Here is an 18,286-nt window from a genome sequence, read left to right as displayed (position 1 = left end):
CAGAATTGGACTAAAATGGAGATTAAGCGACCGTAGAAGATACACATTCTCCATAGAGAGAGGTGCCAGAGTGAGCACTAAATGAACAGTTACAGATGAATTTAACGTGGGGTAACTGAAAGAGTACAGAGCGATTGATACAGAGCCCACCTCACCTGATCGTGAGGCAGTAGTCACAGGATCTGGCCTTTGATTTTTAAAACACCACAAATTCTATGAGTACGTACATTCATGTACATGTGCCACGTACATAAGTATAGATCTGTCTCGGGTCTTACAAAAATGATCTAAGCCATTCATTTTACTAAACATCCAACTTTGTTTCAGAATTTAGACCTGAATTCTGTAGCCAAAGTGGATATTTCGTAAACTATTTTGAACAAAATGAGCAACTCGGATATTTTTTGTAGGACTCGAGACAGGTCTAAAGTGTGTATAAACACGGTGTATATACATAAGTGTGTGTACCTATAGTAGCACTCAACACTCTCTAGTCCAAATTTTGAACCGGACAAAACAGTCCGACGACACGTTTGTATAATGAATAGTTCATGATTCAGATTTGTATTATTGTCCCTTCCAATCTAAATTAAGATCCAATTCCAAGAGAGAGAGAGAGAAGAGTCACCCCTTTTGTTGTCTATAAATGGATGCCACATTTTTTTGAAAGCTCTGAATCTGATGAGAGAGATTAGTACCCAAACGAGAAAGTTTGGCCTTTTGGTTGTTGTAGGGTCTTAAAGAAGTGACAATTTACTCCTATTTACAGTTGGTTTAGCTATTTGGTAAAACAACAAGGGAAGAGCAAAATGATCGCCGGTGGCAATGTTGATGGAAAATTGAGGTGAAGTTTCCCCTGATCTCTCTCTCTCTCTCTCTCTCTCTCTCTCTCTCTCTCTCTCACAGGTACATAGATGTGTTTTGTGTAGTTTGTTCACATTTCTGACATGGGTTTGTGTCCCAGTGGAAAGAAAATGGAAGGAGATGAAGATTTGAGAACGGTGGAGTGCTTAAGGGGGAGATTAGTAGCAGAGAGAGCGGCTTCCAGGGTCGCCAAAGAAGATGCAGAGCAGATGGAGAACAAGGTCTCTCTCTCTCTCTCTCTCTCTCTCTCTCTCTAGACATTTTCACAGCCAATCTTTGGATTTCTTGTTTGATAACAAAATTTATTTATAATTATGCATATTTAAACTATCAATCTATTTTTAATATTAATCTATCACGAATGTTCTGTTTGGAACTTAAGGAGAGTCAAAAAAGAAATTACTATTGTTCGATTATGAGAGAAACAGAGGAGAAAACAACAAATTACTCCATAAAATTGCGAATAGTGAAACAAATTATAAAATTGTGAATAGTGAAAATTTCCTTCCATTTTTCTTTCCTTTTCCCTCCCTTTCCCTGTGTTCCAAACAGAGTACAAGTAATCAAAATTTTAATATTTGGAATGATTTTCATAATCTTCGTTTATTGTCCTTTATTTTTGAAATTTTCATGACGATTTTCTATTCCTTTTTAAATCTTTTAGAATTTCCAAATCTACTCTTTTTTTCTTTTTCTTTTTTCCCCATTTTCTATGTTGTTTTCAAAACCAGTTTCTGAGTACTTTTTTTCCCGGAATTTATTCTCAAAAAACATGAACATTCATTGTTGACATGCTGCGTTATTCTTCTAGCAAGAATTATCGCCGACAATCTGAAAACATGTTTTTTTAGGTTCCAAAACACTGATTCAATTCACAAATATCCTCAAAAATCAAGTCTTGATTTCTGTCAACCACAGGAATTTTGCACTCAAAAACTAATTCCGAAAAGGAACCAGCTTCTCGGCAGTCAAATTGCTGGGAATAAACTCTTAAGTTTTAACGAAATCTAACCAATAAAAATACTTTTAGTTGGATGAGATTACACATACTTTATGTTGTCCAAACACAAATGGCAAGAAGCCTAATGTCTCGTTCCGTTAAAGAAAATAAGTATTTATTTTAAAAATAATATATTGCGAGTAAATGACATGTTTCGTTACTTTAGCGGAACTGGGCCTAATTGTTTTGAAAACATCAACAGATATGAAAATTCTCTCTCTTTCTGTCTCAATTGCAGCTCACAGAACTAGAGAACAAGATGAGGGCCGAAATCAAATCAAGAAACAGGGCAGAGAAGAGGCTAAAACTCCTCATGAAAAAGCTGGATTCCCTCAACCTATCATCATACTATCATACTGTTTCAGAGAATTCAAGCATTTTGGAGAAGAGTGAAATGTCCTCTGTATCATCATCATCTTCCACAAACTGCCAAATCCTACAACAGTCCAAGACAAAATCCCCCCAAAAAAATTCACAAGATTTGGAGTACTATGCTTCACGGACTAGAGCACCCAATTCAAGCCATTGTGGTTCAAATGAAGAGTCTTTGGTATCTGAAGAAAAGCCCAATTTTGAAGAACCCAGTGGCGGCGAGGTTAATTCGAGTCAAGATTACCGTAATCCGAAGACGGATGATCTTGGGTATGTAACATTATCTCCATTGTTCTTCTTTTCTTTTCTTTATTTGTCTTTTTTTAATAACTTAGGTGTCCGCCTAGCTTACGTGCACCCAAATACCCGACTAATTCTGGAATACTAAATTCACTATCCACTTGCGGAGGTCTCAATTTGACTGCTCCGAACGAGTCGATAACAAGTTTCGAACTTGAAACCTTAGGAGAGAAGCAAATCCCGAAGCCTGAAGCCTGGACCACTTAAGTTTTAAACCTTGGCCTCAATGAATTGAGGGAGATTCTACAGCTACAACTCACAAAAACTCAACCTATCCCTCGGATTCTCGAGTATTTTTTTTCTTTTAAACACAGTTGTCAAGATGCCGATTGTCAAAAAAATAAATAAAACCTTGACATCCCAAACCACATCACCCATAACCAGATCTGGGTTTATGTAGAGACAGAGAGATGGAGAGAGAAAGAGAAGAGAGGGAATCAGAATCTATTTTCTGAATACTTGTTTCAATTATACCTGTTGACGACTTTGGAAACTTGTTTTATCAACCAAACTGGATGAAAAAAATCAGATTGAGGGTAGATGTCATCAATTGGACCAATTTGGTACGAACTACAACGTCCGATCTGCTATCAATCTGATTTTTTCTGTCAAGTTTGACTAAAAAAAGTTATCAATTGAACCAATTTAGTACGAAAATCAAACTTGAAGGTCAAAAGAGTTGTAATTGATACTTGAAGGACGAAAATGAAACTCGGATAAAATTAGAAGAATCATTTATATAAATTTCCCAAGAAAGAAAGATGGTTCTCTCTCTATAGTCCCTTTTGTTGAGGCTACTGTAGTCCCTTTAGATCGACATGATTTGAGAAACGATTTATGCGAGTTCTAAAAAATGAATAATTTTTTTATCATTAAAGTGGATCCGAAAAGAGTCCATAATAGCCTCAACATTGAGAATGCTGTTCGATTGTCAAGCCCTTCTTGTGTCGAAGAAAGGAGCGGCGGAAGGTCACAATTGGTATGTCTGGCTTTCGAACAAAAATGCACCAACATACACTGCGAAGGATCCGATTAAGCAAGCCTTAAGCGAATGATAGTGTACTCCCCAAACAGAATCATCGTCCGATAAAAAATTTTATTTTTCAGATGTTTTCTGATTTTCGAAAACGATTTCGACAAGAAATGGACAACGATATGATAATGATGAGTTTTGTATTACCTGAAATATTTCCCGAAAGTATTTTACGAAATTTTTTTGTGTAGTCCAATTTACTACATTTTTTAGGGCTAACAATGTCGGGTTTCAGCCTGCCTTGTGCCTCCGGGATGGGGAAAATCCAAACCGAAACAATCCCCATTGGCAAACCGAACCCGTTGCCATCCCTAAATGAAGTTAGAAAAACTTTCTAGACTGTTGTGTGCGGCAATGAGTTCCCCTGGAACGATCGAAGGGCCATCGAAAATCACTACCGCGTTACAAACACAACACTATGGCAAGTTAATGTTTCGAAAAACTTCTAGGTAGGCATCATTTTTCTGATGCTAAGTGAAAAAAACACATTTTGTCAATTGTACCAGTTCCTCCAGCACAAGTGATCAAGCGCAAGATGATGATGTGGATAACTCTCTGGCTTTGGTACCTGTCGATTTACCCAAGGAATCGCGCCCGCCCGATCCCCTTATTGTGAATGCAAGTGTTGCCGATGTTCTTGATTCTCTGAGGAATGCAAGAGAAAAGCTTCAGTTGTCGATGGAAAGAAGGCGTATGATCGAAGTTGGATCCAAATGAATTTGCTTCTCGGCTCGAATATTAACAGAAAAACATCAGTTTTGTAAGATAAAATTAAAGTCTTGGCATATTGTTCTTGGTAATTTTTAGTGTTTCACATTGAAGCAGTGAGAAATTGAGAGAATTTTGATGATGATTGATACAGGGCCTTCTAGGTGAGATATACATCCAGCAGTTTTGAGGCATCATTTAAGTTGGGATTTTTTCTAATTCATTTATGCTTTGACCTCAATTTTAAAATTTACTGTAGTACATTAGTAAAAATGTTTGTCACCAACGATCACAAGTTGAAGCTTAGTTAGCGTTGAATCTAAAGAATCTACTGCTGGAGAGCTACCTTTTTGCATCTTAAAATTCTCTTGATAGTACGGTGGTAACATCTAAATGTGCAAATTTCGTAGCAGGAATAGGGTTGGTCAAATCGTCTGCACGGATATAAACTGCTTGAATATAACTTTTGGACCCTTTCTCAGTATAATTTTCGCATTTTCCTTTCAATTCATTTTCCTTGCCAAAACATGTGCCACTTTTAGGCTCTGTTTGTTTCGATGAAAATACTTTACAACGTAAAACATTTTTATAGAAAATCTTTTACATGTAAAAAATTTACAAATCTTTTGTTTTTTTGGTGTTTGGGCACATGTGACTAGCAAGCCAACCAAATCTATTATTATCGGAGCAATCAGGGAAGCGAGCACAGCTCGTACATTACATGGAAAATTATATACTGGACATTATATGCAACCAAACACAAGAAAATCGGAAAACATTTTCCCTGAAAATATATTCAGTCCGAACAAACAGAGCCTTAGATTCGTATGTAATTTTGATGATTTCGGACCTGTGCTTGACTTGATATTGATATAGCCCATCACATTTTTTAGAAGACAGGGTTCTCAAACTGCTTGATTATAAGAAGAAAGGTTCTTCTTAAGCATTAAGTCTAGGTACACTACATCCAACCACTACACCATCCACTACATTTTTTATGAGGCTCACCCCGGCTCCCAAAAAAATACAGAAAAATGTCCATAAATTTTAGAATAATATTTTATGGGACCCTGTAAAAAATCAGCTCCAACAAATATCGGTAAATATTATTTCTTGATTCGTAGGGGCGAAGCTGTGCAGTTAAACAGTTTCGTCCCTACAAATCAAGAAATAATACTTATTAATATTCTTTGGAGCTGATTTTTTACAGGGTCCCATAAAATATTATTCTAAAATTTATGGACATTTTTCTGTATTTTTTTGGGAGCCGGGGTGAGCCTCATAAAAAATGTAATGGATGGTGTAGTGGATGGATTGTAGTGTATGTAGCATCTCTCATTGTTGGCACATAGCTTTCCAATTTATTGTTTTGGAAACAAGACGAATGTGTGCTACTAATTTCTTTGGATCCTTGTGCTATATACTCCGTACGATATATGTAAGGGTTATTTCGGTCAGTTGATGTATTTGCTTCCCGCATAAATATTGATCACGGTTCAATTCTCGGAATGATCAAGCCACAAGAAAGTAATTCTTTTAAATTTTATAGTCCTAGCGTGGATGGCCAGCCTTCAATCGAACCAGGGAGGGAATTAGTCGAGATGCCCTTAAGCTGACCCAGACACCCGGACTTTGAAACCCCACACCACCCCCCCCCCCCCCAAAAAAAAAAAAAAACCATTACCACCCCCATTTATGCCTAGAACTTCCAGTTGGGCCAAGGATATGTAGGGACCAAGTTTCATTCCCTCACCACCAACTCGCATTAACTTGGACCCCCACCCAGTTTGCCTATCCTATAATGGCAAAAAAGAAAAGGGGCTTGAATGAATGGGTTGTTCGGCTTAATAAGTCAGTGGTTTATTATTTTGTCTTTATTCAAAAAAATTATGCATTTGTTAGCTTTTTCGTTATTTTTTTGTGGCTTATTATTTCATCATGACAAGAGGAATCTAAAAAAGTAAAAAATTACTATCAAAATCTAAATTTTTTGAATAAAGACAAAAATAAACCAATTTTTTCGTTTTCATTCAAAAAAATTGAATTTCAAACTTAATTTTTTAATTACTTTATAGATTCATCTCGTCATGACGAAACAATAATCCCAAAAAAAATTGAAGAACAACTAACAAATCCGAAAAAAAATTGAATAGGGACAAAAAAATAAGCCACCTTAAGCCGAACAACCCAGGTTTAAAGAAAATCCACAAAGAAGCAAGCTAATAGGTTTCTGGGAGTATATATTTTAGTTCTCTTCTCATTTCATAGGAAATGTAGATAAAAATGTAGAAAGACTAGCGTTTTAAAAGTCGAAGGTATGTGACAAATGTAGTTTTAGCTGGCCCTCACCTATTAAACCTAGCAAGTGAATTGGGACAGGGCCCTCTTTTGATTGGAGAAGTTATGAGAGATTTACGAACCAGTCTAATTAGTTGGTCTATATTTCCAAGAACTCCAGCTCAATCTAAAAATATACCATGGATTTGAAGCACTGACCCGATACTTGTTAGAGGGACACATGTGATGATGGAAGAGGATCCCGAGGATCCGGTTCCTTCCATCTAGTCCGGTTCAGTTTGGACCATTTGTGAGTCTTTTTCGAGCCCACAAAAATGATCAGAACTAAACAGTTTACTTTTAGAACTCGTCGAAAACATCGACCATGCCAAAAATTATGTTGATCGGATATCGTTTGATGTGATCGATTAGAACCGACGTTAATTTCAAATAAGTTTACTTTAGCCTTAATTTTTTTTTAAATAAATACTCTCATAGTAAATACTAGGTAATAGGACACGTGTGCTTTAGTTATTCAATTAAAAAATGCATATTACTGGTGCATTGGCTTCATCGGAAAGTGGCAATTGCAAGCATTAGGTAGGAAAATGGGGACCAAAAGATAAATCTTTTCCCTCGTTTCTTTCCTACCATAGGATGGGGCACACATCTTGGCTTGAAACCTTAAATACAGAAACTTCTTTGGGTGCAAATAGGGTATAAACCATGTCGTACTCAAGCGCGAATTCAAGCCATCTAAACACCTTTTTGACGGTCAGAATTTAGGGGTCAAGAAAGAAGAGAGAAAGTGGTCAGCTGAGTAAGAGAGAGAGAGTGCTCGGATTTGGGTTGTCCAAAACACGTCTGGACGGTTTGGATCCGCACTGAATGCCGCCACAGGTACCCAATTTGCACCCAAAAACTTCTCCAATCTTTGACCGCTCAATCAATAGTCGCAGAAATTGATCAAATTACAGTACCAACGCAGCAGCGACCTGGGAAATTTCACCATCAATACATTTTTTAAGGAGTAATTATTCAGCATTCTCGGAGTAATTCCAACCATTTACATGGCGACAAATCCTGTGGTAGGAGCATTATTATTCGTTTTTGTTGAGTCGTTGGGCAACAATTGGTGACACACATCGTTTTGTGGCGATATCTTACTTGCAGAGAGTACCAATGGGCCAATGACAATGCCACCAGATATCTTACTTGTAGAGAGTACCAATGGGCCAATGACAATTTTACTTGTAGAGAGTACCAATGGGCCAATGACAATGCCACAGGATAGTTCGGGAATACTCAATGATTGGCCATTTTTAAGTCGGGGCCCATCCGTTATTTGAATAAACGAAGGAAGGTTTCAATTTAAAGAAACTGGTCAAATTACTCAAAAAATTAGCTGAGGAATGCCCTTATCAAGCAACTGTTTTTTTTTTACAACTCAAGGGTCTGTGGATAAATCAAACAATTGTTTACTTGTTAATTAAATTATTTTAGAACATATGAATTCCATCTTGAGCCAAAAAATATGATCCAAATTGAGAGCTTGCACCTAAATCATCTACTCCTATATGAATAAAAAAAAAAAGGGTCTTGGAGCCTCTTCATAATTGAGAGCTTGCACCTAAATCATAACTAAGCACTCTAACTTAGCTAATGGACAAAAGAGTCTAGCAAGTTACGTATTATGCCATAATTTGATATAAGTTTTAGGGTTAGGGTGCTAACCACCGTCCACTAAGAGGTGGATAATATACGTACAATGTCAAAAAAGTTTGAATTTTATTTTCACATATATCAATACGTTTTTTTCTCGAGTATCAGCAAACCTTTTATACATTATCCATCATCCTAAGGGTTGTGTTTAACATTTTCTTTGAGTTTATCATGCATACGAGGTTTAATAGTATATAGTTGACCTCATATTTTTTAGATTGTATTTTGTAAATTACCCACTAATGTGAATATCCTATTAACACCACAACCCATGCTGCAAACACACAAAAAAGATCAGGCATTTACTTCCAAAGTCGCCCTTATAATTTCGACCGTCTAAAGTGAATCAGTTTTAATATTCAGATCGATTGTCAAGAAAATCGATTGAGATGCAACTGTGGAGAGTTTCCAACAAAATATACAATTGTTACTCAAGGGTGTTTCCGGTAGTGAAGTTGAAAAGTTGTTAGGTGTTTTCGGTAGTGAATAAGTTGGTGATAAATGTTAAGTTGTTTCTGGTAGTAAATAAATTATTGATAGGTATGTGAGTGAAAAAATTATTGAGAGAAAGTTGTTGGTAAAAACATTTTTGTTAGTGAAAACAATATTATAAAATGCTGAAATTTTTGTATTAGTAAAAACTTGATAATAAATATATGGAAAATTCTAAAATCAACCCAGTGGGCTGACAATAATGAGTGTGTAAATGTGTATTAAAGGGTATAAAAAGTACACAGAAATACGTGTTTTTTTGTCTTCTAGTGTGCTTATCGTCAGCCCAGTAGACTGACAATAACAAGACCGTAAATATATTAAATTTTTAGTATTTTTTGTTAGTGGAAACAAGGCCTCAGTTTCACATAGGAAATTTCACTGACCTCCCCTCCCCTGAGGTTTCTGACAAAAATGAAGACCTCTCTTGAAGTTTCTGAAATATCACTGACCTCCCCTACTTTTGAAACAATTGTCAAGATTCCCCATCTATTAACTCACCGTTAGATTCTTACCAGAAAATCATGATGTCAACACATTTTGCTATGCCTACTGCCCAAATTACCCTTGCAACCATAACCAAACAGTCACTCCTTTGATAGCAAAATCCTTCAACGACCACTACGTTCAGCCATAGCTGCATAGATGATTTTTGAGAAGAAAAAAAAAACAGGGAACCTTGGTAATTTAAATCATTCACAACTTGTTGAATTCTAAGAATATTTTGACAAGTTTTCTCTTTATTAAAGTTTTTGCTTCAGTATTACAAATTCGCGTTTTCACTAATTCACATTTTCAAAACCCAGGGGTTTCTAGTGGTTAAGGCTTGAGATTTAGAGGTTTGCTTCCTCCTAAGGTCTCAAGTTCGAAATTTCTCAAGTGCTATCAACTCTTTTGGGGCTAGTCCATATGGAGCTTTGCTTCGGCTTTAATTTGGCTCGCCACAAGTGAACGGTGGAATGGGTCCCCACAATTAGTCGAGATGCTCGTAAGCTAACCCGGCCATCTAAGTTGTCAAAAAAAAAAAAACACATTTTCGATGAAATGGATAACTAACCCTTAAGATATGTTCCCCACCCATTGAAATACAAATTCACTAGTGTATATAGAGAATTTTTTGGGTAATCACATGTCTATAGATGTCATCGGCTAGGCATGTATATATATTGCTACCTAATATCTTATATCTTATATATATATATACTATTCCCTTTGTTCCCAATTGATAGTCCACTACAAAAAGACATATAATTGTCGGACCAAAAAATGAAGCACTTCTATGCATCATTTTTTTAAATTTCTTGACACCGAATTAAAGATTGCGACTAGTTCTTTAATTTGGTGTCAAAAACTTTAGAAAATGATGCACGGAAGAGGCTTATTTTTTTGTCCAAAAATTGTATGTCTTTTCGTAGTGGACTATCATTTACGAACGGAGGGAGTATAATATATGATCCCTCCATCCAAAATTTTAGTCCACTATGAAAACTTATGCAAAAAATATAGTATTTTGCTTATAATTTACAAAATCTATTGCATCAATTTGAAGAACTAAATGAGATCTTTGATTTATTTCAATAAAACAATATGTATGTGATAATTGTAAGGAATTCATTAATGGGATTTTCTTTATAATTAGCCAGTTAATAGGCTAAGGAATTCATTAGCTAGTTATTAGCTAGATATATAATCGTAAGGAATTCGTTAGTGCTAATAATAAAGCCCAACGGGTTGGCTTAGAAGTCAAGATTTGAGACTTAGGGATTTACTCCTTCGTAAGTTTACAGGTTCGGAACCTCTCAGGTGCTATCAATTTTTTTGGAGCCTATCAATATGGAGCTTTGCTGCGACTTTAATTGGGCTCCTTGCAAGTGGGCGATGAGATTGAACCCCTGAGATTAGTTGAGGTGTGCGTAAGTTGGTCCGGATACCTGAGTTATTAAAAAATGATGGTAATAATAAAATAGTGGTAGATAGTGGCCCGGAGAAGTTATTATGATTCTCTTTTCTATGCTGGCTTTCTCCATTAAGTTCATCTGTGAGCCCATTCTTCCTTCCTCTTCTTTTGATATTTCTTTACTTTTTGTTAATTTTTATTGAGATTTTCTTTGTAATTTTTAGGATTAATGGTCTGACTCGACAAGAGAAATAAGTAAAGTGTAAAAAATATGAACCGAAACTAAAAAAGTTCATATAAGATGGTAAAAATATTAACAATACCAGCTGTTTGGTATTTTTTTGTCTTAATAATTTCTCTTTTTTTTGCTGTTTGGTAATGAAATTTTACTTTTTAGACTTCTCTCATCAAGACGGATAATTAATTGAATCTAATTAAAATTCAAAAAGAAGAACAAAAGTATGAAAAGAAAACCCAAAAAAATTAGGGGAAATGGGGTGGCAAATGGGTTAAGCAATTACTTAAGCAGAAATGCTATGCATACCGATGGAATTGTAGGGATATCGTACCGACCGGCGGCGCGGGGCCGTCTCTGGCCACCGGACGGCCGATCCGAGCCGTCCAAAAATTTAAAAAAAAAAAACCGAGGGGACCCGCGCGGGAAATCAACGGCATCCGATGTGTGTAGGGTGCTTGATCTAAACACCCTATTTTTTGTGTTTTTTTTTTAAATTTTTGGACGGCTCGGATCGGCCGTCCGGTGGCCGGAGACGGCCCCGCGCCGCCGGTCGGTACGATATCCCTACAATTCCATCGGTATACATAGCAGTTCTCTTACTTAAGTTCTCTTAAGAAAACGACTAATTATTTCCGTTAATTTCAAGAAGTCAATTGCCATCGAAAGACTTTAGCTAAATTATTTTATTCTCATGGGCATTAGAATAGTATGCATCTAAAATATTTTTATGATGTCTATTTAGTTTTTCATTGGGTGGATTCGTAATTACTAGTAATTAACTATGTTAACAAATCGCTTTGCAAAAAAAAACACTATGTTTACATATGCCTAAAGCTTAAAGTTTGTTTTTGGTAAATTTAGTTTTACTAATTTTTGTGAAAGACGGTATGAAAAATACTACTCCAGTGTTACTCAGGCATTGTTATTAGGGGGTATTCTGGTCTTTTAAACACAGCAGTTAACGCCAAGTTAACAACAAGGGGAGGCTTGATATTGTCAGGAAGAGCAAGGGATGTCAGTGACATTTCAGAAACCTCAGGGAAGGTCTTTGCATGTATCGGAAACCTCAGGGGAGGTCAGTGAAATTTTCCCCATAAATTTTTATGTAAATACGTGGGAATTCTATAGGTAGTTCTAGACTTTTCCCTAGGGCGCTGCTATTCGCAGCCCTCTATTTACTCCCATAGCCTGTTAAAAATTTTCAATTATACTCGACAGTTAGTTACCGAAATTGAGATATATTTTCAGCGTCCAATTACCGAAATATAATATTTTTTTCAACAGATGTTTACCGAAAATGCATGTTTGGCAGTTGTTTACTGAAAGTTGAACATATTTTCGACATGTAGTTACCGAAATATAATCTTGTTTTCAACAGCAATTTACCGAAATGTTATTTATGATTTTCAACAATCATTTACCGAAATTTAGTGGGCTACGGGAGTAAATAGAGGGTTGCGAATAGCGGCGCCCTTTCCCTAACTTCAAGGAAAACGACACCCCACAAATCACAAGAAAACAGAAGTTAAAATCCAGCAAAAACTGCCTAAAACAATGCCGTTGCTATTCAGAAGGGTCCAAAAACAAAATCTCAGCCATGTAATTGGGAAAACTTATACATGGCCACGGAAAAAACAAAACAGAAAACAAAGGAACAATAGAGAGAGAGAGAGAGACATTGAATTAGAGAGAAAATAGGAGCATCCAAAACAAACCAAAAAAATTTGTCAGAGAAGCTCTAGTTTAAAAACCCTCTTCCTCCCACCTCTCCATCATCCCAGATCTCTTCTGACACCAATCCAAAAGATCTTCTGCCATAAAATTCCAAAACCCTTTTTTCTTATCCATTTGATCCTCCTGATCTGTGAACAAACTCTGTCACCATCGAATCTTTATTGTGTTTTTACAGCTAAGGCTGTTCTTGAACAGGCAAACACACCATGGATGGTCCAAAGAGGTTCGACCCAGGTTCAAGGTACAATTGACCAGTACCACCTCCATATTCTCTGAATTTTCAAGTAAAAACTATTGCTTTCTTGTCTCCTGGTTGATTTGGCCCATACCCATTTGGTCCCTTTTTTGTGTATTGTAGATATTAATGGTGTCTGGGTCCTGTAGTGGTGGTGGGTATATAGTTTCTGGAATTGGGGTTGTGGGTTTGGAGCATAAGCAAAAACTGGACTTGAGGTTGGGTTTGTGTCTTGTTCTTGATCTGGGTATGATGAATATCTTGTTTGCTGGTTCTTTTGGATGATATGTAAATGTATATGTAAAGGTTTGTAATTTTGGTTTGGTTAAGGATTTGGTTCACTTGGGCTATATATTTGTATGTGTAAGAACTTAGTGGTGTTTGAAAAAATGATTAAACCATGTTGGAAAACGTCCGTCGAGGGAGACGGAAGCCGCTGGGGGGGCAGAGACGGAAGTCGTCAAGGCGGAGATCCTAATGGTCGAGTTGATGGTTTAATGTGGTATAAGGATTTGGGATACCATCTAAACGGAGAATTTTCAATGTCAGTAATACAAGCCAATGGTTTGTTGGAGGACCATAGCCGGTTAGAATCAGGTCCATTGAGTTCTCTCAGTTCAGGGCCTCATGGGACATTCATTGGAGTTTACGATGGACATGGAGGACCTGAGACATCCCGGTTCGTGAACGAGAACTTGTTCCTCAATCTTAAAAGTATGTTCTCTTCTTGTTTCCTTTACTATTTGTTCAATTGGATTACAGTATGTTTTCAACAATGATATGGAATCCATATTGGGAGTTGTCCATTATGGTTATGAAGGATGAGTTTTCTATAATAGCTTGACGAACTATACCACAAATTTATGATATTTTGCGTTTCATGGCTATCTTGCGTAGTTGATGGCTTGAGGCAGAGAATTGGATCCAGAAAGGTCTCAATCTGATTGATACACGTAATATGATGAAAACAAGTGCGTGAAAATTGTTACATGAGAGGACAATTTAGTCACCCTTAGAGAAGGAGAAAAGAAAACGGATAGAGAAAAAAACTCAAGAGCTCTATTGTGGTCGCACAAAATTAGAATTAGTGGGACACATTAGCTCCCTTCACTTGCTCGTACACTTTTGATTACTGAGTTTTCAGAGCATTTACAAGCCAACAATATTAAAGATTAGTTGTCTTGTTTTATTTGGATAAGATCTTAGTACCAAGAGACTTTCTTTTATTTAAATTATTTTTATCCTTTCTTGGAGTGTGTTTCCTGTATTCTGTAGTGCTAGGACAGCTGATTAGAAGTCCAGTACGGGGAATTTTACACAAGACCTCTCACACTGTGAAACCAAGCAATATAGGATTGAATAGTTGAAGGATTGGTATCATGGAATGGGGCATTTATCTTGAGACCCTATTTGAGAGGAGTTAAATTTCCCTTTGACTATTGTCTAATACATGATGTGGTCTGTGGTATGGAAAGCCAACATGTGTTTGCATCACCTCGGCTTGTGTCCTGCTTGCATTCTAACTTATTCTGTTCCTATTGTAATAGTTTTAGAACTAGACCACTTCATACATTTTGGGGGCATATATGTCTGTCACTTAGAGACGCATAAAGAACATAGCTAGTTTGAGTAAATGTACCTCTCTCTTTTCTTTCTTTTTTTGACAAAACACTTATTGATGAATGATACCTATTAACTCCTCCCCCTTCAGGCTTGACAAACAGATATGCTTCATATAGATATTGGCACTATTTGTTTGCAGTTCCTTTTTAATAAACACAATGACAAAGATCTCTTGCTATGACTTCAATATAAAATATTTTAGATGTTTTTGTAAATTTGTAAGACTAAAAAATAAACATTTCAACCATTTTTCCACTGTTGCAGACAAATACACCACAAAGATCGAACTGCACACATGCCTCTCCCGCATCAAGTTTACTGCCCCCCTATGTAGTGATTCTATCAATTGTGTACGTGGGTAGGACCCTCCATTCTGATTGGTATATCATGAAAGACTGTGATTGGAATCCTGTTTTCACCTTTATTTACTCCCAATAACTTGTGTATGAAACTGAAATAAATCATAACAAGAAAAAAATAAAAACTGTCTTTGTCGTTCTTTAATTTTTGCTTGCTGATACTTCATGGTGCTTGAGTGACGATTGCATTTTCTTGGTAGGTAAGAAATCATCTCAGGAACATGTCCTCGGGAATGGATTAGAACCTGGAGAACTGTTACCCCACCGACTATTAGTTTTGCTTTCAGCATTGATTTAGTTTTTTCTCTGTTCATGACCTCATGAAAATTTCTTACTAAATCTTCCATCATTTCAGAATTTGCCTCTGAGCATCAAGAGATATCGGCTAATGTAATTAAAAAGGCATTCTTGGAAACCGAAGAGCAGTTTCTCACTATTGTAAAGCAGCAGTGGGTTGATAAGCCTCAAATTGCATCAGTGGGATCATGTTGTTTGGTGGGTGTGATATGCAATGGACTTTTGTATGTTGCAAATGCTGGAGACTCCCGCGTGGTGTTAGGGAGAGCAGAGAAGTCTGTTAGAGGTGCCACAGCTATTCAATTGTCGACAGAACACAATGCAAGTATCGAATCAGTGAGAGACGAGCTTCGCTCATTGCATCCCCATGATTCACAGATTGTGGTTCTAAAACACAAGGTTTGGCGGGTGAAGGGACTCATACAGGTAATTGCGATATGTTCAGTTTAAATTTGGTTCCCCCTTATTTTGACTTTTTTCATTCTTAGACATATTTATTTACCTATTGGTAGTTGGTATCCAGTGTAGCTTTTCCTTGTTGAGTTGATAATGTAGCTTTGCATGCAATCCTGAAGCTGAAATTTCAAGGAACTATGAAATCTGTTGAACTGAGGATTTTCTGAGTCTTGAAACTGTAAAGCCAAATTGGGTCGCAAATAATGTATGAATTTGTTGTACATAACTCCGTTGTGGTTGAAGTGGTCCAGCAGTTCGTAAACGTGTCCAGACACACTTAAGAGGGACTATTTGGGAGTTGAAGTGTTACTTTTAGTTGGCCCCTTGATGGTGCTACATGAGACCCAGGGTGGGTGAAAGCTCACCCTTATCTAAGTTGAGGTGTTCGGGAAGGGGGAGGCCTACCACCAATGGACTACAAGAAAACTAAAACCACACCAAAACAAAACCAACAATGCCTTGGGTCCCAATCAATCGATGATGGCCTATGAAGCACAAACACCTCGCCGAATGTCACCTACCGGTGTCGTTCGGCCACAACACGCTCACACAATCTCAAGTTGTGTCTTTTTTTTTTTACACAAAAAAAAAATCTTTCCAGAAGCTGTAGAGACTAGAGACGCTCTTGCACACACTCAGGATGTGCTAGGACATTCTATTGATCCTTGTGACACTCATCGAGTCTGCCAAATGAAATAGTAGGCTCTATTGAGGCTTCTTCTTTCTGTGCGATAGATAATGGTTCCAATTTGAACGATGAAACACTTCTAGTTGGAAAACTTTTGCGAATAACAACACGAGGAAGGCATATATATGGTATATTTAACGTGTTTCGAACGTGTCTCCATTTTTAGAAAATTGCCTGTTGGACGTGTCGGGTAGAGTGTCCATGCAAGTGCTACATAGGTGTCTGCTGTCATGTTGGTAATGGATTTGAGTGGTTTTTCTACGGACTAGTTGTCAGGCTAACTAGTGCATAGCCCTACTAAGTTCCCAAGCTTAGGTTGAGCTCTATTAAAATGGATCATATAAGGTAATAGCATTGATATCCAACAAATTATTGTGAACATGTAAATCTTGTATCTGAAATAGGATTGCTGACAGCCTTTATGCTGATTTTTGCAGGTTTCAAGATCCATTGGTGATGCGTATCTGAAGAAGGCAGAGTTCAACAGAGAACCTCTATTGGCAAAGTTCAGACTCTCTGAACCCTTCTCGAAGCCAATCCTTAGTCCAGAGCCTTCAATCTTTATCCACAAACTCAATCCCAAGGATCAATTTCTCATATTCGCCTCCGATGGTCTGTGGGAGCATCTTTCCAACCAGGAGGCTGTCGATATCGTTAACAATTGCCCGCGTAGTGTAAGCTTCAAATCTTTTGACATATGCAGTGGCAATTCATATAAAAAGCAACTAATTCATCTTTAGATGGTCATTTGGTTTAAAAACTAACTGCAAAAATCTAATTCATACTTTCTATTTGAGAGTCTGAGAGACTGAGACTAACGCCATTTAAATGAAAAATCATAGATCAAGATACCAGCCAGGCGTGTTTAGATAAATTTATGGAATCAGATTTTTCGATTCTAACTTTTCAACATCCAATAATTACAACAGTTGAATAAGAACATGGTAACTATTCAAAGATGAACCCCGCGGCGTTTAGCCCATAATCTGTGTTCCCGGCCTTTTCCTCCTGACTATAGGTTTCTTTTCAGGCTTACCCTCGTTCTTAAGCTGCAAATAGCCGCACAATCTGATTTGCAGGGAAGGGGCGGTTTAGGAAACGGCTTTTAGATTCTGAGTGATTGAAAAGATGATTATCTGACCACGCTCGAAGTTACGTAGCTTTTGCATCAAACAGTATACCTAGCTTTTATTGCAGCAAACAAGTGTACCAATCTGTATTTAATTCTGAGTCTGTAACTTGAAAAGCTAAATCTTCAGCCGTAATCTTTTTCTTTATCTTTCTTTAAGAGATTCAGCCATAATCTAAAACCATCTTTCCATAGCTATCGCAAACATACCCAAATCATACTGTTCTGAAAAGGATTAGGAATTTTTGTTGTTTATAAACTGCAATAGTTCCTAATTGGACCATGATTTATCATTGTTTCAAGCTTAGGATGAAAATCCACAACCTAGGAGGCAATTGGTCTCCACTGGAAACTTATCCATTGAAAGATAGAAAGCATATATTCCCATCGCGTACTTCCCAAGGCACCTTCTTTTTCCCCCTCTTTTTGCAGGGAATTGCTAAGAGACTTGTCAAAGCTGCACTTCGGGTAGCGGCCAAGAAAAGAGAAATGAGATACACGGACCTGAAGAAGATCGATCGAGGGGTGAGGAGGCATTTCCACGACGACATTACTGTTGTAGTTGTGTTTTTAGATCAGGCTGTGATGAATAGGAATTCCTCTCGTAGTTGCAGTGTTTCAATCAAAGGAGGTGGAGGTGTACCCACCAACCCTGTGAAGTCCTAGTCCACCATAACCCATTCCAATATTCTCTCTCAAATTTTTCATTCCATTTTCCTTTCTTTTACTCATTTCTGTAACTATTTTGTGTCATCTGGTTTTATGGGCTGTGTTCATCTGGTTTTGTTGGGTCAAATCTTGTCTTGTTTCACATTTCTGATTTTCGCATTCAAATTGGGAGATTTTTTTTTCCGGTATTGAT

The 18,286-nt window shown here is 37.1% G+C and overlaps 2 protein-coding genes across 2 annotated transcripts; both read left to right on the top strand.

Annotated features, from left to right (window-relative positions):
* Window positions 1–584: 584 nt before the first annotated feature.
* On the top strand, window positions 585–4,474 carry LOC131325960 (uncharacterized). The gene is made up of 4 exons (XM_058358483.1): window positions 585–844; window positions 965–1,085; window positions 2,103–2,506; window positions 4,076–4,474. Exons 1-4 carry the CDS (start codon window positions 810–812, stop codon window positions 4,284–4,286), a joined length of 771 nt encoding a protein of 256 aa, XP_058214466.1. The 5' UTR covers window positions 585–809; the 3' UTR covers window positions 4,287–4,474.
* An 8,046-nt stretch (window positions 4,475–12,520) lies between these two features.
* LOC131326681 (probable protein phosphatase 2C 38) lies at window positions 12,521–18,220 on the top strand. Its single transcript, XM_058359540.1, has 5 exons — window positions 12,521–12,878; window positions 12,996–13,586; window positions 15,210–15,577; window positions 16,733–16,969; window positions 17,857–18,220. The coding sequence occupies exons 2-5, from the start codon at window positions 13,232–13,234 to the stop codon at window positions 18,088–18,090; spliced, it is 1,194 nt and encodes a 397-aa protein (XP_058215523.1). The 5' UTR covers window positions 12,521–12,878; window positions 12,996–13,231; the 3' UTR covers window positions 18,091–18,220.
* The last annotated feature ends 66 nt before the right edge of the window (window positions 18,221–18,286 follow it).

Source organism: Rhododendron vialii, chromosome 5a (genome assembly GCF_030253575.1).
Source record: "Rhododendron vialii isolate Sample 1 chromosome 5a, ASM3025357v1".
In the NCBI taxonomy this organism is placed as follows: domain Eukaryota; kingdom Viridiplantae; phylum Streptophyta; class Magnoliopsida; order Ericales; family Ericaceae; genus Rhododendron; species Rhododendron vialii.
This window is presented reverse-complemented; position numbering and strand designations above follow the sequence as displayed.